This window comes from Phoca vitulina, unplaced genomic scaffold (assembly GCF_004348235.1).
Source record: "Phoca vitulina isolate PV1807 unplaced genomic scaffold, GSC_HSeal_1.0 scaffold45, whole genome shotgun sequence".
In the NCBI taxonomy this organism is placed as follows: domain Eukaryota; kingdom Metazoa; phylum Chordata; class Mammalia; order Carnivora; family Phocidae; genus Phoca; species Phoca vitulina.
The window spans coordinates 9,342,767-9,365,624 of NW_022589748.1; the positions used below are offsets into that span (position 1 = coordinate 9,342,767).

The 22,858-nt window shown below is 44.7% G+C and overlaps 2 protein-coding genes across 3 annotated transcripts in view; one reads left to right on the top strand and one right to left on the bottom strand.

Annotated features, from left to right (window-relative positions):
* The window catches only part of LOC116648645 (cytochrome c oxidase subunit 6A2, mitochondrial), a 17,566-nt gene extending 7,201 nt beyond the window's left edge, over window positions 1-10,365 (top strand). Inside the window, exons 2-5 of the mRNA XM_032430752.1 lie at window positions 4,964-5,137; window positions 5,310-5,446; window positions 5,575-5,690; window positions 9,318-10,365. Of these exons, the coding sequence (XP_032286643.1) occupies window positions 5,065-5,137; window positions 5,310-5,446; window positions 5,575-5,658 (294 nt within the window). The 5' untranslated portion in view covers window positions 4,964-5,064 and the 3' untranslated portion in view covers window positions 5,659-5,690; window positions 9,318-10,365. The remainder of the gene's footprint in view (window positions 1-4,963; window positions 5,138-5,309; window positions 5,447-5,574; window positions 5,691-9,317) is intronic.
* The window catches only part of ITGAD (integrin subunit alpha D), a 28,121-nt gene continuing 11,028 nt past the window's right edge, over window positions 5,766-22,858 (bottom strand). The window contains exons 8-30 of one of the 2 annotated variants that reach the window (XM_032430744.1): window positions 22,124-22,277; window positions 21,877-22,027; window positions 21,602-21,675; window positions 20,171-20,300; window positions 19,920-20,062; window positions 19,590-19,730; window positions 19,287-19,496; window positions 18,638-18,768; window positions 18,362-18,519; window positions 17,278-17,432; window positions 16,887-17,018; window positions 15,986-16,059; window positions 15,616-15,757; window positions 11,584-11,697; window positions 11,391-11,470; window positions 11,181-11,264; window positions 8,856-8,934; window positions 8,588-8,695; window positions 8,404-8,481; window positions 8,087-8,200; window positions 7,843-7,944; window positions 7,475-7,585; window positions 5,766-6,992 (exon numbers count right to left, since the gene is read on the bottom strand). In XM_032430744.1, the coding sequence (XP_032286635.1) occupies window positions 6,879-6,992; window positions 7,475-7,585; window positions 7,843-7,944; window positions 8,087-8,200; window positions 8,404-8,481; window positions 8,588-8,695; window positions 8,856-8,934; window positions 11,181-11,264; window positions 11,391-11,470; window positions 11,584-11,697; window positions 15,616-15,757; window positions 15,986-16,059; window positions 16,887-17,018; window positions 17,278-17,432; window positions 18,362-18,519; window positions 18,638-18,768; window positions 19,287-19,496; window positions 19,590-19,730; window positions 19,920-20,062; window positions 20,171-20,300; window positions 21,602-21,675; window positions 21,877-22,027; window positions 22,124-22,277 (2,779 nt within the window). In that variant the 3' untranslated portion in view covers window positions 5,766-6,878. Of the gene's footprint in view, window positions 6,993-7,474; window positions 7,586-7,842; window positions 7,945-8,086; window positions 8,201-8,403; window positions 8,482-8,587; window positions 8,696-8,855; window positions 8,935-11,180; window positions 11,265-11,390; window positions 11,471-11,583; window positions 11,698-15,615; window positions 15,758-15,985; window positions 16,060-16,886; window positions 17,019-17,277; window positions 17,433-18,361; window positions 18,520-18,637; window positions 18,769-19,286; window positions 19,497-19,583; window positions 19,731-19,919; window positions 20,063-20,170; window positions 20,301-21,601; window positions 21,676-21,876; window positions 22,028-22,123; window positions 22,278-22,858 lie in introns of both variants that reach the window. The other variant, XM_032430746.1, reaches the window with a different exon arrangement.

Consider the following 22,858-nt stretch of genomic DNA (forward strand, 5'->3'; position numbering starts at 1 on the left):
TTTTTTTTTTTTTTTATTTGACAGAGAGAGCACAAGCAGAGGGAGAGAGATGGAGAAGCAGGCTCCCTGCTGAGCAAGGAGCCCGATGTGGGACTCGATCCCAGAAACCTGGGATCATGACCCAGGCCGAAGGCAGCCGCCTAACCGACTGAACCACCCAGGTGTCCCTTTCTTTTTTGTTTTCTTAACATATATTGCATTATTTGTTTCAGAGGTACAGATCTGTGATTCAACAGTCTTGCACAATTCACAGCGCTCACCATAGCACATACCCTCCCCAGTGTCTGTCACCCAGCCACCCCATCTCTCCCACCCCCCACCACTCCAGCAACCCTCAGTTTGTTTCCTGAGATTAAGAATTCCTCATATCAGTGAGGTCATATGATACATGTCTTTCTCTGATTGATTATTTCACTCAGCATAACACCCTCCAGTTCCATCCACATCCTTGCAAATGGCAAGATTTCATTCCTTTTGATGACTGCATAATATTCCATTGTATATATATACCACATCTTCTTTATCCATTCATCTGTCAATGGACATCTTGGCTCTTTCCACAGTTTGGCTATTGTGGACATTGCTGCTATAAACATCGGGGTGCACGTACCCCTTCGGATCCCTACATTTGTATCTGTGGGGTAAATACCCAGTAGTGCAATTGCTGGATCGTACGGTAGCTCTATTTTCAACTTTTTGAGGAACCTCCATACTGCTTTCAAGAGTGGCTGCACCAGCTTGCATTCCCACTAACAGTGTAGGAGGGTTCCCCTTTCTCCGCATCCCTGCCAACATCTGTCGTTTCCTGACTTGTTAATTTTAGCCATTCTGATTGGTGTGAGGTGATATCTCATTGAGGTTTTGATTTGTAGCTCCCTGATGCCAAGTGATGTTGAACACTTTTTCATGTGTCTGTTGGCTATTTGGATGTCTTCTTTGCAGAAATGTCTGTTCATGTCTTCTGCCCATTTCTTGATTGGATTATTTGTTCTTTGGGTGTTGAGTTTGATAAGTTCTTTATAAATTTTGGATATTAGCCCTTTATCTGATATGTCATTTGCAAATATCTTCTCCCATTCTGTCGGTTGTCTTTTGCTTTTGTTGACTATTTCCTTTGCTGTGCAAAAGCTTTTTATCTTGATGAAGTCCCAATAGTTCATTTTTGCCCTTGCTTCCCTTGCCTTTGGCGATGTTTCTAGGAAGAAGTTGCTGTAGCTGAGGTTGAAGAGGTTGCTGCCTGTGTTCTCCTCAAGGATTTTGATGGATTCCTGTCTCACATTGAGGTCTTTCATCCATTTTGAGTCTATTTTTGTGTGTGGTGTAAGGAAATGGTCCAGTTTCATTCTTCTGCATGTGGCTGTCCAATTTTCCCAACACCATTTGTTGAAGAGACTATCTTTTTTCCATTGGACATTCTTTCCTGCTTTGTCAAAGATTAGTTGACCATAGAGTTGAGGGTCCATTTCTGGGCTCTCTATTCTGTTCCATTGATCTGTGTGTCTGTTTTTGTGCCAGTACCATACTGTCTTGATGATTATAGCTTTGTAATAGAGCTTGAAGTCCAGAGTTGTGATGCTTCCAGCTTTGGTTTTCTTTTTCAACATTTCTCTGGCTATTTGGGGCCTTTTCTGGCTCCATACAAATTTTAGGATTATTTGTTCCATTTCTTTGAAAGAAGTTGATGGCATTTTGATAGGGATTGCATTAAATATGTAGATTGCTCTAGGTAGCATAGACATTTTCACAATATTTGTTCTTCTAATCCATGAGCATGGAACGTTTTTCGATTATTTGTTCCATTTCTTTGAAAAAAGTGGATGGTGTTTTGATAGGGATTGCATTAAATGTGTAGATTGCTCTAGGTAGCGTAGACATTTTCACAATATTTTTTCTTCTACTCCATGAGCACGGAATGTTTTTCCATTTCTTTGTGTCTCCCTCAATTTCTTTCATGAGTATTCTATAATTTTCTGAGTACAGATTCTTTGCCTCTTTGGTTAGATTTATTCCTAGGTATCTATGGTTTTGGGTGCAATTGTAAGTGGGATCGACTCCTTAATTTCTCTTTCTTCTGTCTTGTTGTTGGTGTATAGAAATGCAACTGATTTCTGTGCACTGATTTTATATCCTGCCACTTGACTGAATTCCTGTATGAGTTCTAGCAGTTTTGGGGTGGAGTCTTTTGGGTTTTCCACATAAAGTATCATATCATCTGCAGAGAGTGAGAGTTTGACTTCTTCTTTGCTGATTCAGATGCCTTTTATTTCTTTTTGTTGTCTGATTGCTGTGGCTAGGACTTCTAGTACTATGTTGGATAGCAGTGGTGATAGTGGACATCCCTGCCATCTTCCTGACCTTAGGGGAAAATCTCTCAGTTTTTCCCCATTGAGAATGATATTCACTGTGGGTTTTTCATAGATGGCTTTTATGATATTGAGGTATGTACCCTCTATCCCTACACTGTGAAGAGTAGTCCCATCCCAAGAAACTATGCTGTACTTTGTCAAATGCTTTTTCTGCATCTATTGAGAGGATCATAGGGTTCTTGTTCTTTCTTTTATTAATGTATTCTATCACATTGATTGATTTGCAGATGTTAAACCAACCTTGCAGCCCAGGAATAAATCCCACTTGTTTGTGGTGATTAATCCTTTTAATGTACTGTTGGATCCTATTGGCTAGTATTTTGGTGAGAATTTTTACATCCATGTTCATCAGGGATATTAGTCTGTAATTCTCCTTTTGATGGGTACTTTGTCTGGTTTTGGGATCAAGGAAATGCTGGTTTCATAGAATGGGTTTGGAAGTTTTCCTTCCATTTCTATTTTTTGGAACAATTTCAGAAGAATAGGTATTAATTCTTCTTTAAATGTTTGGTAGAATTTCCCTGGGAAGCCATCTGGCCCTGGACTCTTGTTTGTTGGGAGATTTTTGATCACTGCTTCAATTTCGTTTGTGGTTATGGGTCTGTTCAGGTTTTCTATTTCTTCCTGGTTCAGTTTTAGTAGTTTATACATCTCTAAGAATGCATCCATTTCTTCCAGATTGTCTAATTTTCTGGCATATAGTTGCTCATAATGTGTTCTTATAATTGTTTGTGTTTCTTTGGTGTTGGTTGTGATCCCTCCTCTTTCATTCATGATTTTATTTATTTGGGTCCTTTAGAATGTTTTCAAGTAAAAACACCCTTGGTCATTTGCTTTCTCCAAAAGCTGTAATCATAAGCTGAGGGGACTGTTTGTGGAGGGAGATGCCATGTACCTTTAACTGGAATAAGGCCCATCTTCTCAGCAGCAAGTCCAAACCCCAACTGGGAAATATCAATCATAGGAAGAATTCCATTATAGCTCAGTGAGGGCTCTGGAATAATTTAGAAGCATTATATAACATTTGACTGTTCAACAAGGTTACCTAAAAAAAAAACTTCAGAAAGTTAAGTAGAAGCTAGTGTTCAGTTTCAAACCAACAGGAGGAATAGTTATGGAGCAGCCCCTTCCTAAAAATGTACCTTTTTCATTTTTCTTTTATATATTCAGATTAAGTACAAAAATTCATTTTTCTTTTATATATTAAATTCATATTAGTTAAATCAGTCCTGATCAAAGCTGGAGGCATCCTGTTGGATTATGGTTCTGCAAAGGCATTTATATAGGGTTAACTAATGTAACATGGTTGAAGCATTCAATAAAAACATATTTTTAGAACAACTATTTCATGCCAGGTTCTGTGCTAGTGCAGAGGACAGAACAGTGCACCAGGCCAGGAATTAGCCCTGCACTATCTTGTAGCTTTCTAGTGACCTACTTTGACAAAGGGCTTATACAGGTCTCCCTAGGCTTTCTTCTTTTTCCTCCAAGTAGTCAGATTTTTCAGATTGAATAATATACTTAGCAGTAGACACTTGTCAAGTCTGTGGCTACCCAGTATCTTTTGAATACTTTTCTTATACTTGGGGATTTTCCCCAAGATAGAATTCCTGCCTCCTTAAGGTAGAAGGCAGAACTCAATTTCCCAGCCTTTCTTGAAGCTAGAGCATAGACAATGACCTAGCTATTGTCAACTGGGGCACACATGATTCTCTGATTCAGAAGACATCAACTCAAGGATGCAAGCTTCATGAAGAAGGATGTTAGGGTAGAAGAATCTGGCTTTCCAGAGCAGCATGGGTGAAGTTTTTGGCATCTGGAGTCCAGCAGTGCAAATTGTGGTGGTGTCTCATGGCAGCTGGCCCATAGATTAGCTTGCTTCTGGCTGCACAGATTATTGGCTTCTCTGGCCATACCAGAGACACTTTGAGCTACCTGATTTTCAATTGCTTATCTTTTTAAAACCAATTAGAGTGAGTTATGTTCTTTGCAAAGAACTGTAACTAATACATATACTGAGCTACTGTTTCATGCCAGACACTAAGCTGGCATATTCCTCTTACTTTACTTAAATTTCATAAACTACCCATTTAAGGTATAAATTATTATACATTGTACAGATGAAAAAACTGAGATTCAAAAGGACACTTAATTCATTCTACAAATAGTTTTTTTTTTTTTTAAGATTTTATTTATTTATTTGAGAGAGAGAGAGAATGAGAGACAGAGAGAATGAGAGGGGGGGAGGATCAGAGGGAGAAGCAGACTCCCTGCCAAGCAGGGAGCCCGATGCGGGACTCGATCCCGGGACTCCAGGATCATGACCTGAGCTGAAGGCAGTCGCTTAACCAACTGAGCCACCCAGGCGCCCTCTACAAATAGTTATTAAAGACCTACTGTGTGCCAGCCACTGGGAATAGAGTATTGAAGGAAATAGTTCCCTGCAACTATAAAAAGAATGGCACATTGGTTTTTTTAAGTGTCCCTTACCAAAATAAGAGGTACCAAACAGCAGCTGTCTGGAGAGAAGGACCTCATGGCAGTAAGGCCTCATTTTAAATATAGAAAACCCCTAAAAATAGCCACCCATGTTACAGACTCAACAGGTGATTGGCCCAAAAAGAGGGGAGGAGAATCTAGGCCTCCGTGAAGGAGAGCGAAAGGACAGTGCAGTTTCCAGCTTCTCTCACCCACCGCAATGGCTCTGCCTCTGAGGTCCTTGAGTCGGGGCTTGGCAAGTGCAGCAAAGAGAGACCACGGAGGGGCAGGAGGTGAGTGGGGCTGGGACCTGACCCTGTGGCTTGCCTACCTGTACCCCTCTCCTGCCTGTGTGGCCTTCCAGGGTCTGACAACACCCCCACTGACCAACCCTCCCACTCTGACCTTCAGAGGCCCTGGCCTCCCCACTTCTCTTTCATCTCTGCTTATCCCCTCCTTCTGCAGCCAGCACCTGGCGCATCCTGACCTTCGTGCTGGCGCTGCCCAGCGTGGCCCTCTGCACCCTCAACTCCTGGCTCCACGCGGGCCACCATGAACGCCCCAAGTTTATCCCCTACCACCACCTCCGTATCCGCACCAAGGTACGTTGGCCTGAGGCCTCTGCCCCCAGGGCGGGAGTGAGGATCAGAAGGGCAAAGGTTACGGGAGGGGGGGCTTGGAACCCCCAGGCCCAGACCACGCTGACAATCCTCTCTACCTTTCTTCACAGCCCTACTCCTGGGGAGACGGTAACCACACCCTTTTCCACAATCCCCGTGTCAACCCTCTGCCCACTGGCTATGAACAGCCCTGAGGCCCAGGCAGATGCCACCAGGTGCAATAAAGGTGTGGAAGCTGTGTGTCCGCAGGCTCCCTGGGGACCGTGGGGGTGGGGTGGGGACCAAAGAGCTCTACTGGGCGCAGGCACACAGTGCAGTCTGTGCTCTGCTTGCTCTTCCCAAGGCCATGATTTGGGAGGTGCTCGAGGGAATGTCCTTGATGACTAGGTAGGAGATCTTCATCCCTACTCCTTTTCCCTCACCTATTAATAATTAGGGCTCTAGGCTGTAAAGGTCTTTCACATAACACTGAATCCTCACAGTATCTCTGGGAGCAAGATATAATTTTAGTTCCCATTCTCTAGAGGAGGAATTGAGATTCTCAGAGATTAAATGACTTAAATGAGGCCCCTCCTCAGAAGTCCCCTGGGAACTCAGGGCTGCAGACAACTTTTTGCCTGACACACTGACAGTATTTGTGAATTCTGGCTTTCTGGAGACAATCTTGATTTCAAACAGAGGACCTACAGCCCTATATGTGAGGCTTCATGACCTAATTTTGGATTTGGAATATTTCAGCCATTCTCTATGACCACATTTAATGGGTCTTCTGTATTGTCTGGGAAATCAGATGCTCCTTTTTGGAAGCCTGGCTCTCCCAGTCTTTGGGGACCTCATTCAAGGGGGATATTGGTTCAAACATGTTCAGGACATTTCACTCCCCTCCTAGGACATTCTGCTCATTTGCCATTACCAAGGAGCCTGAAGCCTGTGCTGAGCCCCATGAGCAACACACACATAGAGTTCTTCCTTTGGCTTCTCCCCTAATATTATTCATAGCACCATTAAGAAAAGATTATCAGCCTCAGTCACCTGAAAAAGTGAGAGAATGTTTTCCAGGCCCACAAGCAGGTTCCCCCAACTCTTCCTAGAACAGGACTCAGGTCCCTGAATTAGAGCTCTTTCATACAAGAAGAATGTGTTATAAACATCCTCATTTAATGTGGCAATTCTTTATATATATGAAAATTCATGCTGGCTTCATGTTTGCTTCTGTAAAAAGTGAGTCATTACTGAAGAACTGACAAATATGTTAAAATATAAAAACCTTTCAATGCCTTGAGAAGTTGGCTTAGCACTTGATAAGTTGCTCAGACCAGTCCAGATCTATACAGAAATTTTTCCCATGGAAGTAGATTTGTAGGCAAAGGCAAGACCAGTCCATGGGGGTAGAGACAAACAGAAAAGTGAATTATTAGGACAAAGGCAAATTTGGGGCCTCACAGCTGACATCCTCCTGACTGAATGTGGCAGTGTCTTCAGGTTTGCTGTCCAGCATTTCTTTGTACTGACGTTGGAAGAAGCCAAGCTGTGAAGGGAAGTAAATCAGAAGAGCTGGGTAAGAGGGCAGGGAAGAGAGTTGGGAGTAGGAAGAAGCTGAGAGAGAAGACGAGAAGAGAAATAAGCTGACTCATATTTGTGTGCCAGAACACTTATATGAATTACAGCTATCATGTATTATCTACTGTGTGCAAGCACAGCAGTTATGCATAAAAGCTATAGTAGAAAAGCATAAATTCATAGGCAGGCCTACACACATACCCTGGCTTCATGTCTGTCTCACTTCAGCTACTCTGTAATGTAGGCATTACTGTCATTTCAAAAATGAGGAGACAAGCTCAGAGAAGTTGAGCAATTTGCCTGACATTAAAGAGTGAGCAGAATAGAGCCAAAATGTACACACAGGCCTGTCTGATTCCATTGTCTGAGTTCTTCCCATTATACCATCTTGTCTCTGGAAGGGCTTGGGTTAGATACTGGTAGTGTTGAGAGTGGGATGAAGACACTCACCTTGTATAGGATGGCTGTGATGAGAGCCAAGAGCAGCAGTCCTCCCACAGAGCTTCCCACGATGAGGGGAATAAGATCATAGACCTCATACGCTTCAAGCACCATCGCCGTCTGATTTGTGCATGAGAAAGTATCAGACTCCTTGTTGTTCCAGACTCTTCCCAGGTTCCCCAACCTTTAAGGGCCTCCCCTCCTTCCTTTGCTCAAGGGGTGAGATACAGAAACACTTATGGACTTAGGGACAACTCTCCTGCTGAGGGGCCTTCATCCTGCCTTCCTCTAGGCTTCTGAGCCTCCCACACAGCACCAAAGATTTAGCATTAGGATCCCTCTTACCAGCCTGGCCACTCCTATCACATAGTCCCTACCTGAGCTCTCAAGAATGCCTCCTGTCCTGGAAGCTGGGAATACACGGATCTATTGAATGTGATTTCAGCCACAGTCATCACCAATACCTTCTTCTGCAATGTCTGAAATACACAGGGACAGAGCTGGGGAAATACCCTAGGAAGAGGCTCAGAGTTTGAGAAATCTCCTGGCTTGAGGATGGGCACAGACACATCTGGTACCACCCAAATCCAGGGGAGGGACTCTGCTGTTGGGCCTACACACCTGGCTGACCCAGCCAAAGTTGAGTTTGCCCTTCAGGATGAAGTCAAGTTCCTCCTGGATGCCAAAGGAGGGTAGGTCACAGCGGAACCTCAGGCAGTCAGCAATGGAGCAGTTCTAGGGACAGGGGAGGAATGAAGTTGAGGAGGGTCTTAACTTAGGCAAGAACCACAGGAGAAAATGAAGTCCGTTAGGTTTGGGGTGGGGAATAGATAAGCAATTATAGGTCATATATATAGATCTCCAACCTAGCAAGTGCATTTCCCTATATCCCCCAATAGGCAGCTGGTCCTGCAATGGGAATCCAGGGTCTTTCTCACCAGTACAAGACTCCCTGGAATCTGGGTCAGGAAGCCAGGATGCTGGGGAGGTTCCCTCTCTGACACACAGGGGAGACTCTAGTGAGAGAGAGAAATAGCCACAGAATGATCAACATTTCACTGGTAAGAGGGTGTGAGGCACTGTAGGATCAGACTCTGGAGAGTTAGAAAGGCAAGCAGATACCTGTGAAGGGGCCACTACAGCCACATCCCACACAGTCACACCATTCAGCAGGATAGGAACCCAGAAATTAATGCTGATGGCCACATCTCGCTGACTCAGGTTATTCACCTGCAGAAAATTGAGACAGAACATTATTGTGGTCCTGGGAGCATCCCAAATCCTACTTCTTTCCTGGATCTAGCCCTCAGCTCCTCTTTCTCTCTCCCACCAGGTCCCAACATTAGCAGCACCATGGGAGGGAAGATATGGATGCTCCCTGGTTTCTCACACGATAATGATGCTCAGCTTCTTTCTTGCTCTTCTCATCAGGAGTTGAAAAGTTGAAGTACTTGGTAGACTCTTCCTTCCTGGAGAGAGAGGGCTTGTTGGTGAAAAACAGCCCTGGAGCCATCCTCAGTTGTGCCCCAGTCTGCTGCTAAGGGCTCTATTGGGCCTCCTGGCAGATGATCCCGTGAAATAGTTATGATCCCCACAGGCTTCTGCAGCCTCAGCTTCAGCTCCTCTCTATAACATTTGCCCCAGTCACCCAGAACTGCTAGCTTGTCCTTGAATACCCTGGCTCTTTCACATCCCCATAGCTTTGTTCAAGTTCTTTCTTTTGCTTGGAACATCCTTACCACTCCCCTTTTGGAAATTTTTACTTAAAGGCGCAACTTAAACATTACCTCTCATAACATTTAAACATTTTCCCATGGGAAAAAGGTGTTCACACGGCTTTCTCCTTTACTAGGTATATTGTTGGCCTACAGCAATGCTTGCAGAGGCTGTTGCCAGAACAAATAAGCCTAAAGGGACTCGAGGAAATCATGGTTGGATCACCCGGGAAAAAATGCAGTGCAAGCCCCTCCATGATGGAGTGAAGAAAAGAGATGTGGCTATCCTGGGGCAGTTAAGTAAATGTGAGGAAGGATGGTGCATGAACACAAGCCCCTGGAGTGGACATAAATGTTCACCAGGCTTCAGGTGGCTTTCCATCCATCCACCCATCCATCCATCCATCTATGCATTGCCTCCTTCAGTAAACATTTACCCTATACCTGGCTGTGTGCTTGGCTCCGGGGATTCAACAGTTAACAAACCATAATCCCTGCCTTCCCAGAGTTAACATCTAAGGTCTCAGTGGAATCAAGCAAACAAGCAGGGGTGCTGCACATTTCACCAGCACCTAGTGTACAGAAGCCAGGGCAGCCATACAGAAACTCCATGGGCCCCCCACAGTTTCCCACAGATGTGACTGTCAGTGTGATGATTAACAACACAGGCTTGGAGCCAGACCATCTGGGTTCACATTTCAGTCTACCACTTTCTACCCAAGTAACTTAAGGTAAGTTACTTAACCTCTGTGGATTCTTCCTGTATAAAATGAGGATGCTAATAATAGTGCCTGTGACAGAGTTGTGATGAAGTCTGCAGCAATGATATAAATGTTAGAATTTATTTTTTTTCCCTTACTGTGCTAGCCTTTATGATCCTCACTCCAACCCTTTCTATGCTTCAGTTTTCTCACCTTAAAATCTTCCAGTTCTAACTCTCTTTTCAAATTTGAGTAAATCACTCAGCTTCCCCAATCCTTGGAATGGCATAGCAGTGTATGGGCATGAGCACAAGCTCTAGAGCCAGACCATCTGACTTTGAGTCCTGGTTCTGCCACTTAGCAGCTGACTGACAGGAACAACCTCTTGATTTCTTTGTTGGTAAAAAAGGGGGTTTAACAATAACTAAATCACAGAGTTTTTAGAAGGATTAAATGAATGTAAATACATGTAAAGTACTTTTTAAATGCCTGGCATATCATAAGTATATATAACTGTAAGCTCTTAATATAAGTTCCACTATTTTCCCATGGACAGTAGGGGAAATTCATACATGGAGTTTGGAAGGGCAATGACACTGTTTGATCCTCCCTCCCTAGTTCCCCTAAAAATTCATGTGTCCTCAGCAGCAACAACAGTAGCAAACTCTGTCCCATGGCAATATGATAAGCTTTTGACCACCTCCCTACACCTCTGGAGTTTAGCCAGGTTATGTGGGTCTCCTTGCCCTGCTTCCAGCCTGACCTGCTCCTGCTCCACCACCCACCTTCCGAACTGAGAGCAACAGCCCTGCACTTGACTTTCCTGTGGCCTGCCACAGCCTTGGACTCTTAGAGACTTTCCCAGCAGTTTGTCACATCTCTGGCCTCTTCTTTGTTTTGTGAAACCATGACCTTTTCTTTCCTCTGTGTGGTGACAAACCATATCTCCCACTTCAGAGTGCTCATAAAAGCCTCAATCTTAATCTAGTTAGTTTCACTTCAACACACTCATATTTGCATGAAGAATAGAATTGGCTTCATGTTTAAGGAAGCCTGCACCTTGGAGAGAGAGGGAGGAGTGCAGAGTGGTGGCAAAGTGTGTGTGTCCCACCAGTAGGTCAGTTCATCAGAGAAGAAGCAAGAAGTATATTGTGTATGTTATTATGGCATAAATATATGACTGGGCACAAGTATTCCCATGTGAGGAATTAGAGGGCTAGTTCAGATACCTATCCTTCGAAGAGCAGTCTGGGCTTCAAGGGGAGGTACTAGGATTATAGGAGAGTCAAGGGTTCAGACCTGCTGATCACCATGTAGACAGCATATTTCACTGGGAGCTCCAGATGAAAGGTGGTCTTGTTGGTTGTAGGCTTATTATTCTCACTAGAGAGAGAGGGAGAGAGAGAGAGAGAGAGAGAGAGGGAGGGGAGCCTCATTGGGAAGGAATCCAGGAGAGAACTCTCTGGCTGGGGCATGAGATGAAAGAGTGAGTGATACACCTCGCCTCACCTGCTTGCATTGGCCTTCAGAAGCAACTTGTTGCCCAGGGTGGCCTTGTAGGAGACATCAAATGTGACTATGAAGGTGCCCTGAGAGAAGAAGAAAGAAGGAATGGGAATAAGGAAGGTCATGGAGGAGTAAGGGAAAGAAATGGGTCAGGACAAGGGTGGAGATTGATGAGGATCTGGGGGGAGGCATTCACCTTGGTGTCCTCTTGGAAGATGGGATGGTTGATGTTACAGCTGCTGCTCTTCAGGCCCTCGTTCCCAGTGGGCACTCCCTCACATGCCAAGCGGAGTGGGCGCTGATGGGGTGGCTTCCAGGGGAGGAAAACTAATTCAAAAATGTTACCCATGTGCATATATGGGCTTGATATATAACATTGGTGGCATTGTGGAGCAGTGGGAGAAAGGACAGACTTTTCAATAAATAATCCTAGGAAAACTGGCCCATACAAAAAAAATCAAGCAAACAGAAAAACAAAAAACATTGAATCCCTACCTCACTCCATAATTACAATAGATTCCAACTGGATTAAAGATTTCAGGTGAAAAAGCAAAATTATTAAGCTCTTAAAAGGTAATAAAGGGGAATATCTTCATAACCTTGGAGTAGGGAAGTATTTCTTAAACATGATCAGCACATAAAACACTAAACATATAGGAAGTTTTGGTAAAAATCAACCACAATCAAATGAACACATTTGGTTTATTAAAAGACACCCTAAAGAGCCTGAAGAGACATGCAATAAGACTGGAAAATATATCTGAACACATATAACTGGAAAAGTCTGATAACCAGAATATTAAAGAACTTTTACAATTAAGAAAAGTATGTGGGTGGGGGGGATGGGGTAATTAGGTGATGTGCATTAAGGAGGGAACTTGTAATATAGGTGTAATATGCAACTGATGAATCTCTAAATTATACCCCTGAAACTAATAATACAATATATGTGAACTAAATTGATTTCAAATAAAAAGTTAAAAGAAAATAAAAGTATGGACAACTCAATAGAAGAATAAGAAAAATATTTGCATAGGCACTTCCCAAAAGAAGAAATTAAAATGACCAGGAAATAGATGAAAGGTTGCTCAAATTTATTAAAGAAATGCAAATTAAACCTGTAAGGAAATTCAAATTAAAACTATAAGGAAATATCACCAGATGGACAAAAATTTAAAAGTCTGACAATGCCAAGTGTTGCAGTGGATAGAAAGTCACAGGAGCTCTAATAATCTGCTGATGGACGTGCAAATTATTATACTTGAAGATACAGAAACCTAAGATCCAGCAATACCATATGTGGTGAATACCTTGCAAATATTATGCGTAGGTGCACAAATATACATGCTCAAGAATAGTCATGGCCAAAATCAGGGAACAACTCAAATGATCACGAGTTGTAGTGTGGTAGATGTCCACTCACACCATTGTTGTTTAACATAGTACTGGAGTCCTAGCCTCAATAATCAAACAACAAAAATAAATAAAAGGCATCCAAATTGCAAGAAGTCAAGCTTTCACTATTCACAGAGGACATGACATGCTATGTAAAAATCCAAAAGACTCCACAAAAAAGTTACTGGAACAGATACACAAATTCAGCAAAGTCACAGGATATAAAATCAATGTACATAAATCTGTTGCATTTTTTTATTGTTTTGTTTTATTTTATTTTTATTTATTAAGATTCAATTAGCCAAGGTATAGTACATCATTAGTTTTTGATATAATGTTCAATATTCATTAGTCAAGTATATCACCAAGTGCTCATATCACATGCCGTCTTTAATGTCCATCACCTAGTTACCCCATCCCCTGCCCCACCTCTGTTGCATTTCTATACACCAATAATGAAGCAGCAGAGTGAGAAATCAAGAAATTGATCCCATTTAAAATTGCATGAAAAACCAAAAGATACCTATAAATAAAGTTAACCAAAGAGGTAAGGGATCTATACTCTGCAAAAATTGAACACTAATGAAAAAAATTGAAGAGGACACAAAGAAAAGGAAAAATATTTCGTGCTCATGGATCGGAATAAAAACATTGTTAAAATGTCCATACTCCCCAAAGCAATCTACACACTTAATGCAATCCTTATCAAAATACCACCAGCATTCTTCACAGAGCTAGAACAAACAAACCTAAAATTTGTATGGAACCAGAAAAGACCCCAAATAGCCAAAGCAATCTTGAAGAAGAAGAGAAAAGCTGGAGGCATCACAATCCAGACTTCAAGCTATATTACAAAGCTGTAGTTATCAAGACAGTATGATCCTGGCACTAAAATAGACACATAGATCAATGAAACAGAAAAGAAAGCCCAGAAATGGACCCACAACTATATGGTCAACTAATCCTTGATAAAACAGGAAAGAAAATCCAATGGAAAAAAGACAGTCTCTTTAACAAATGGTGTTGGGAAAATTGGACAGCCACATGCAGAAGAATGAAACTGGACCACTTTCATACAACATACAAAAAAATAAATTCAAAATGGAATAAAGACCTAAATGTGAGACAGGAAACCATCAAAATCCTAGAGAAGAATACAGGCAGGAACCTATTTGACCTCAGCTGTAGCAACTTCTTACAAGACACATCTCTGGGGGCAAGGGAAAGAAAACGAAAGTGAACTTTTGGGACTTCATCAAGATGAAAAGTTCTGCACAATGAAGAAAACAATCAACAAGACAAAAAGGTAACCAATGGTATGGGAGAGGATATTTGAAAATGACATATAAAGTGTTAGTAACCAAAATCTATAAAGAACTTATCAAACTTAACAACCAAAAAATATATAATCCCGTTAAGAAATGGGCAGAAGACAGGAACAGACATTTTTCCAAAGAAGACATAAAGATGGCTAACAGACACATGAAAACATCCTCATCATCACTCATCATCAGGGAAATACAAATCAAAACTACATTGAGATATCACCTCATACCTGTCAGAATGGCTAACATTAACAACACAAGACACAACAGGTGTTGGCGATGATGCAGAGAAAGGGGAACCCTCTTACACTATTGGTGGGAATGCAAACTGGTGCAGCCACTCTGGAGAACAGTATGGAGCTTCCTTGAAAAGTTAAGAAATAGAACTACCCTATGACTCAGCAATTTCACTAGAGGCATTTACCCAAAGAACACAAAAATAGTGATTAAAAGAGGCACATGCACCCCAATGTTTATAGCAGCATTAAATTCAAAAGCCTAACTATGGAAAGAGCCCCAATGTCCATTGAGTAATGAATGGATAAGGAAGATGTGGTATACATATACAATGGAACATTACTCCACCATCAAAAATAATGAAATCTTGCCATTTGCTATGGCATGGATGGAACTAGAAGGTATTATGCTAAGTGAAATAAGTCAGTCAATGATAAATGCCATATGATTTCACTCACATGTGGAATTAAGAAACAAAACAGATGAACATAGGGGAAGGGAAAAAAAGAGAGGGAGGCAAACCATAAGAGACTCAACTATAGAGAACACACTGAGGGTTCCTGGAGGGGAGGTGGACAGAAGATGGGCTAAATGGGTGATGGATATTAAGGAGGGACTTGTGATGAGCACTGGGTGTTATAAGTATGGGATGAATTACCTCCTGAAACCAATATTACACTATATGTTAACTACCTGGAAATTAAATAAAAACTTTTTTTTTTTAATGTGGAATGGGTAAATAAATTGTGGTATGGTCATACAAAGGGATTTTATATACAATAAAAATGTTCTACATCCAGAAGCAACAACATGGATGAATTTCACAAACATATGCTGAAGAAATGAATAAATATACAAAAGAACATATAACATGTTTCTATAAATTTCAAATATTGACAAAACTCAACAGTTTTTTCTAAGGATGTGCTCATGGGTGGTAAAACCATAAAATATACAAGGAATTGATTATCACGAAGTCAGAATACTGGTTACCTTGGGGAGAGAGCGAGGTTTTGATGAGGAAATGAACATGGAGGGAGAACTTCTGGGGGTGCTAGCAGTGTATTATTTCTTGACCTGGATGCTATATGCTATTTGTTTAATATTATCCATTAAACTATACATCTGCTTTATGCACCTTTCTCTTTCTCTCTCTCTCCCCTTCAGAATTGTGTGTATCTGTGTTTACATGTCATCATAGAAGAATTAAAAAGAACCTACTATAACCCAGGGCAGGGAAGAGGCCATTAGAGAACAAGGGAGCTATTTACCTGGGTTCCTAGCACTCGTCGGTAGGACAGCCCTGCTGGGTAGTAGAAGTGGATCACAGTACCATAGGAATCCTCACCCTCATTCCACAGAGTCACTGTCACATTAAGCTCCAGGGAGCTCCCTACCACCAGGGTCTGCAGGCTGGAGGAGGAAGGACAAAACTGAAAAAGAGACTCTGCTGGAAATAGGTTGGAATTGGATCAAGGGTAGGGGCGGGACTGTGGGAACTCATGAACTGATAACATTCCAATCAAAATTTAATTTCTTTGTTAGAAGGAGAGCCAAAGGGAAACATAAGCATTTCTCATCCCATGGGGATGGGAGACCCAAAAGCTTAAGTGTCTAGAAATGAAAGGAGTTAGAGCTCACCCTGAGAAGCTGAGATTGATACTCAGGTCCCCTTCACAGAGGTGATCTTGTCCACAGTTCTTCTCAAAAGGGAGCTGCAGAAAAACAGTAAATTCTCTTCCCATCCATGTCTTAATCTTTCTCCATTCCCCTCATTAGGAGCGCTCATCTTGAGTGCTCATTGTTGAATATTACTGAGCACCCACCCCACACCAACACTATCCTAGACACTGTCAAGAAGTGGGGCAGTAAGGGAGGGGCAGAATGATAAGATCCTTGGCTTCAAGGAGCATAAAGTTTAGTTGAGGAGTTAAATCCAACTCACATTGGAACAATTATTCGACAAACATTATCAAGTGTCAATAAGGGACAGGTTCTGGGTTGGGTGAGGAGTTAGGAAAAGTGGAAACTACAGGTGAATTAGACATGGCTCTTGTACTCACAGAACCCACAATTCCCAGAGAGCCACAAAAGTAGATGCCGATTGCTATGATTCCAGTCATGTAATATTTGGTATCACCATGATGTAATAGGAAGCCAGAGAAGAAGAGAGAGATGCTGAATGTGATTTCCAAAAGGGGTGAAGATGAAACTGGGGCTTAGAGAACTAGAAAGGATCTTTGAGGTGGAGAGAAGGAAATGTTTTCCAAGTAGGAACTACAACATGGACAAAGAAACAGAGGAAGGAATGACAGACATTGGGAAGGATTTGGAGAATGAGAATCAGAGAGTTTATGTTGAGGTAAAGTGGTGACCAGCTGGGATGTGTGTAAGAGTCCAAGCTAGGCAGGGCCTTGGTAACTGGGTGGAGGCATTATGGACTTAATGTGTTTGATGGAAAGTTGAGAACCACAATAGGTTCTTAAGACACAGAGACAGAGTGAAAATCAGTACATCCCTGGGATTTCATTGGAAGACTCACAGAAGCAGTGAAGAGGTCCTGTGAGCCCACAGCCAGCACAGGGCGAAGGTTCTGAGATGAGGGGATGGGCTCCCCCACCAAGGAGAAGTTGAGGCGTAGGATGATGGGATTCACCACATCCTCCACACAGTCCTGAGGGAGAATGGGCTTTCAAGAACCCACTACCCTTCTCGTTACTTTCCACCACTGGCCCTTCTGCTCAACTGCATCCATTCCCTACTTTGGGACAGCATTCTGTCCTAGCTGTGGAGTCAGGTTCTCTGGCCTCAACTTTCCTCTCTCCAGCCCCAATATCCCCACCCTCTTCCCTCACTCAACAGGGAGCAGAGGTGCCAGAGACTCACCTTGGGCTCCTTCTCCCCCTCCCTTTCCCAGAACCGGAAGTCCTTACTGGTAAAAGCAGCTTAATGGTTTCACAGTAATCTCCCATCCCCAGGGTTTTTCTTCGAGTCAAAGTCCAGTTCTTGGTCTCATCAAAAATGGCACGAGAAATCAGACGGCCTGGGTCCAATGCCAGATCATACCTGATGGAGCTTTGGACATCACCTGAAGCAGAAGGAAGGAACAGAAGATGAAAAGTCCAAGAGAACCTCAAATGTTCTGTTTTTGTTTATTTATGCAACAAACATTTGCTGAGCACTTCCTATGGGCCATGAGCTGTATCAGGTGCTAGGATATGTGTGGAGAAGAAGATAGAGAAATATGGTCCCTGCTGTCATGAAGCTCTCCGTCTAGGAAAAGAGACGAGCATGCAGGCCATAATCCCCCAGCACAATCAACCCAATGGTGGGATCCTCAGTAGTACCAAGGAGGGCTTGCTAATTCAGACCTGGGCTCAGAAATATCTTCCTGGGTGGGTCTTGTCTGAGCCCCAACCTGGAGGATAAGCAAAGGTTGGTGAAGAATGGGGAGGAGAAAGTCCCAGACCATGAGAACAATGGCTAAGACCAGAAGGGAGAGGGAGGATGGCACATTTACAGAAAGGGAGAGTGCGATGAGGTGAGGTTGGAAGGGCGGGGAGGAGCAAAGTCAGCAAGGGCATTGTAAAGAAGGATTTTGGTCTTTATAAATGGAAGAAAGGAGAGGTTGCGGGGTGGTTAAGCAGGCAAGTGAGGAGACCAGATTTGTGTTTTAGGACCGGTCCCTCTAGTTTCTCTACGGAGAAAGGATGGCAGGCTGCAAGAACAGACATGGAAACAGCTCAAAGTATAAGTAGGAAAGAGAAGTGGTGGCTTCAAGGTAGGCAGTGGCTGGAGCGGGTGGAGAGAAGTGGGAAGATTCCAGATTGTATCCTGGACTTAGAGCCTAGTGGCCTGGGTGTGGGGAGAGGGGAAGAGAAGGGGCCCGGGGTTTCCAACACTGGCAGGTGAGTGGATATGCAAGTGGTATCTGGATCCCTGGGCTCATTTCCTCCTGAGGATAGGGTTGGGGGCCTCAAGGGGGGTAAGGTGCTGGGTCCACTGGGAAGAACTCACCTAGTTGGTCCAGTGAGCTTTTGTGGATAGAGAGACAGACTGTGGCACTCGCAGCTTCCAGGGTGGATGGCACATCTCCCCAGCACTGGTACACAGCCTTTGCCACCTCCAAGGGCATGAATCTCATAGCCACCCCCACATTCAGCACTGGCCGACTCCTGAGGGTGCACACAGGGGCTGAGGACCTGACTCTGGCCCCGGGGAGGAGGACAAGGGAGGGGGAAGCTTGTTGAATGGACACACAGTGGGCAAGGGTGGGATGTGAGGAGTTGTCACCTGAGCAGCAGCACCTGTCCCCGGGCCCCCACAGCCAGGTCCACCAGTCCATCCTGGGTGAGGTCCTGACCCCCACTCAGTGACTGCCCAAAATATTGGAGTGTGGGAGAGAGCTGGGAGCCTGCGATCCGCTGGCCAGAGAGGAAAAGGAAAAGTGGAAGTCAAGGGGAGGGCATCTGAAAGGTTTGAGAAGAAAGATTTGGAAAGGAAACTGCAGTGAAAGCAGATCTGAATGGAAAAATTGAAAAGGAGAGATGAGAGGGTAGGAATGGAAAGCAAACATAGTGAGACCCCAGGGACCCCAGACACAGAGCTCCTTCATTTAATGTTTCATAGAAGGAAACTAAGGCTCCCAGAGGCTAAATCAGTCACTTGCCTAAGGCCACACAGCTGACGTGGCTGGACAGGCATTTGGCCCAGGCCCTGCAATCTCTTAACCACTAAGCTGCCCACACACTGAAGTCTGTTTGGAGCCAAAGGAGAAAGGAGAGATACTTTGCACTTAGCTGGGCCTGGTGACATTCAGGGCACTAAACCCCTAAAAGAAGCATGGCTACTGTTAAGGTCAGTGACAAGACAGGGCATTCAGGCAAATCTGAGACATAGAAAAGGAGGTGGAACTGGGAGAGGCTGCAGACAGGGGTCTCACCTGTCTGTGGGAGGGGTTGATGCCCAGTCCTGAGGTTCCATGAAATAGGTAGACAGCACCCCGGCTCTCCTGCTCTCCTGGGGCCCCGATGGCCACGTCTGTCAGCTTGTCCCCATTCACATCCCCCAGCACTGTCAGGGCTGCCCCAAAGCGGCCCCACGGGTGGCCCTGCTCCCCACAGAGAATGACCTCACACTGCCACTTAGCCCTCTGCAGAACAAAACCAGTGTCAGGTCCCAACCCAGGCAACCCCTCCACCCCACACCCAGGCCTCACCCAGCCCAGCTCTCATCAGACACTCACCCCCTGGGGCAAGGGGCACACAGACACCTGGCCCCCCTGGGTTGGCTTGTAGTAATGGGGAGCCCCGATGAGGACAAGGTCAGAGCTGCCATCTCCATCCACATCCACAGTGCAGAGGGAGGCCCCAAAATAAGAGCCAATCTGCAAGGCAGAGCCTGAAGTCATCCTGCCTGCCCCTGCCAGAGGCACCCCCTTCTGGGACAGGACCCACTTCTCCCCAGCCACCAGGACCTTCCCCCCACAGGCTTCCAAACCCCTTCATCTCCTCCCCCTCTGCCCCTGGAGACCCTGCCACCCTTATGTTCCACTCTGGTTTCCTCAACACCCAACCTGAGTCCCTGCAACTTCAGCCTTTGGCCTCCATTGCCCAGATGCCTGGGTGAAGATGACAGCTTTCCCGGTATGTTGATGGCGGGGGGCCCCCAGGATCAGGCTCTGGACCCCCTTCCAAAGAGCCAGCTCAGTGGAGTAACCTGAGGAGGGCAGGCCTCAGCACAAAGGCTTCCTCCCCATCCCTGAGCTCCTGCCCTTCCCAGGCAGCTCATGTCCCACCTGTGCCCCCAGCCACAGCCTTTTCTCACCCAGGTAAGAGTCCCTCATGTCCACATTCTCTTGAGACATGTTGATGAAAGTGTAGCTCATATTTTGGGTGTACAGGAAGGCACCTCCAGACCAGCTGAAGCTCCCCACAGCCCCCAGAACTGGTCCATCCTGGGAGGAAAGGATTCCAGGGCTGAGCAGGCCTGAGCCAAAAGAAGACAGCCTATTCCAAAGCAATGCCTGCCACTGACTCTGCTCATTATTTGGCATTCTCTTTCTCCCTCCTCAGTCCTCTTCAGCAACTTCAGTGTCCCTCACTCCTAATGTCTCTCAGCCATCCCCAGTGCCACTGTTCCGGTAAGTCCCAACTGTTCTCATCCACTGCCCTTTCTGCCTCCTAGCTGGCTCCTTTCTGTTCCATCCTCCAGTACCCCAGAGTCTGTTTCCTCAGAACCAACAAACATATAGCCATCACCCAGCTGGCAATCCAACATGGCTCCCTGCCACCAAGACCCTGAGGATGGAATCTAGGGTCCTCTCCAGTCAAACCTGTGGAGTTACCCTATGTTTAAACACATGAAGCTTTTGACCTGGACACCTCTCTCTTCTCTCTTTCTAAGACTCAACTCCTCTCTCAGGAAGAGTCAACCTCAAACTCACCTCCTCTGTGAGGTCTTCGTTGGCTCCCTCAGGGAGTGATAGGCATTTCCTACTCTGCATACTTTTTTATTGCCTTTTTAAACTTTTGATTATGGATAATTTAGAACATATACAAAAGTAGAAAGAAATGCATAATGAACTCCCAAGTACCCATGAGCCAGCTTCAGTGATCAATTCATGACCAACCTTGTTTCATTTCTATGTCCCCCCTCCTCACCCCCAAAATTACTTTGAAGCAAATCCCTCTGGATATTTTGAGCACACATCGACTTGCACACAAGTCACACTATATTGTTATTTCTTTCATCTGCATGATATGGTCTTTCCCATCTTTCCACCCCCCTCTCTCACTCTGCTCCAGCTATGCTGGCCCTTCTATCTCTCTAGTGCAGTAACCATGTTCATGCCTCAAGACCTTTGCACTTGCTTTTTCCTCTACCTGGAGTGATCTCTCCCAGATTTTTCCAGGGCTGGCCTTTTCTCATCATTCGGCCTCAGTTGTCACTCCTCAGGCCTCCTCTGAGCACCTGTCTTGCTCTATCCTAATGCCTAGCACAATCTGAAGATATTTTTTGTTGTTTGTTGTCTCCTCCCACTGGATATGTGCCCTATGAGAGCGGGAGTCGTGGCTATCCTGTTCTCTGCTATGCTCCTACCACCTACATACACTGCCTATATGCCTCTCTCCAAACAGACAGTGACATTGAAGACAGAATCTGCTTTCTTATTTACTTCTGGGTCCCAACTCCCAGCACAGGGTTGGCCCAGGATTGGTGCCTGAGACCTGTTTATCAAGTACGTGTTCCACCCACCATTGTGAGTACTGAACTGAAGCCTTCTTGTGACATCTCATGTTGGAAGGAGCTACTTGTCCTCGACTGGGTTCCTGTGGGGAAACAGGTCATTTAGGCTCTGGGGGCCATGAGACCATAAGGACTCAGAGCAGAAGGAGAAGAATGAATCTGAAGCTCAGGTTCTGGGGCACAATTTTGGGTGAGCTGTGAATAGGGATGGCCTCTCAGAACTTCAGGGAACAACTGGGTCCAGAACCTTTCTATTCCAAGACCCAAGCTCGCCCTGCATTTACCCTCAACTGCAAAGATCTTCTCTTGCAGCTGCTCCTGGATGCTGCTGAGTGCTGCAAAGTTGTCCACCCTGAACACGTGGTCTTGAGAGGGCACTGAGCCAATGGTGTTCAGCTCCTGCCTGGCAGTGGGTTCCTGGAAAGCATTTCCCACCTGTGGCAGAGAGACAGCTGAGGAGGAGCCCACCAGCCTTTCTGCCTGGGTGAGGTTGAGCCTGAGTCTGAGGGTGACATGAGGAAAAGGACATACCCCAATGGCATAGCGAATGATGCCAGCTCTCTCTGCCTGAGGGATGACGTCTCTGTACTCCAGGGGGTCTCTGTATTTCTGCCCATCTGTGATGACAATGAGGATCTTCTTGGCACTTTTACGGGCCCCATTCTTACTATGAAATAGTTCTTTCCTGTCAAGGAAGAAAGGGAGATGACTCTCTGTAGATGAAATTGATTCTGGAAAGAAATAATCTGTAGCAGTAGAAGCTCATATGGAGAGACTGAGGAGTCCTGGTACCATCAGTCTGTGTCAGCCATGTTTAAAAAAAATTGCCTCAACCTTTTTTGAAAGTCATGCAATGATTAGTAAGATCAATAATAAAGGTACTCATATTCCTTTTTCTATAATTCCATCTACCATGGAACCTCATTTCCAGGAGGCAGTATGGTTCAGAGTAGGAACTTTACAGTCTGACAGACTTGGACAGTTGCTTTACCTCTTTGAGCCTCTGCTTCTCTCTGTGAAGGTGAGAATAATAATTGTACCATAGCTGTTCTTCAAAGATCACCCCCAGTGTGCCACACCTGGTTCCCTTCCCATATTGAGTCTGACCTGTGACCAGTTTCAGCAGTAGCATGAAATGGAAGTGACACCATGCCAATTATGGGCCTAAGAAGCCTTGTTAGCTCTTTCATTTTGGGAAGCCCTGAGCCACCATGAGGGAAGTCTATAGCTCAAGACTTCTGTAGCTTCTATAGCTATGGAGAGGAA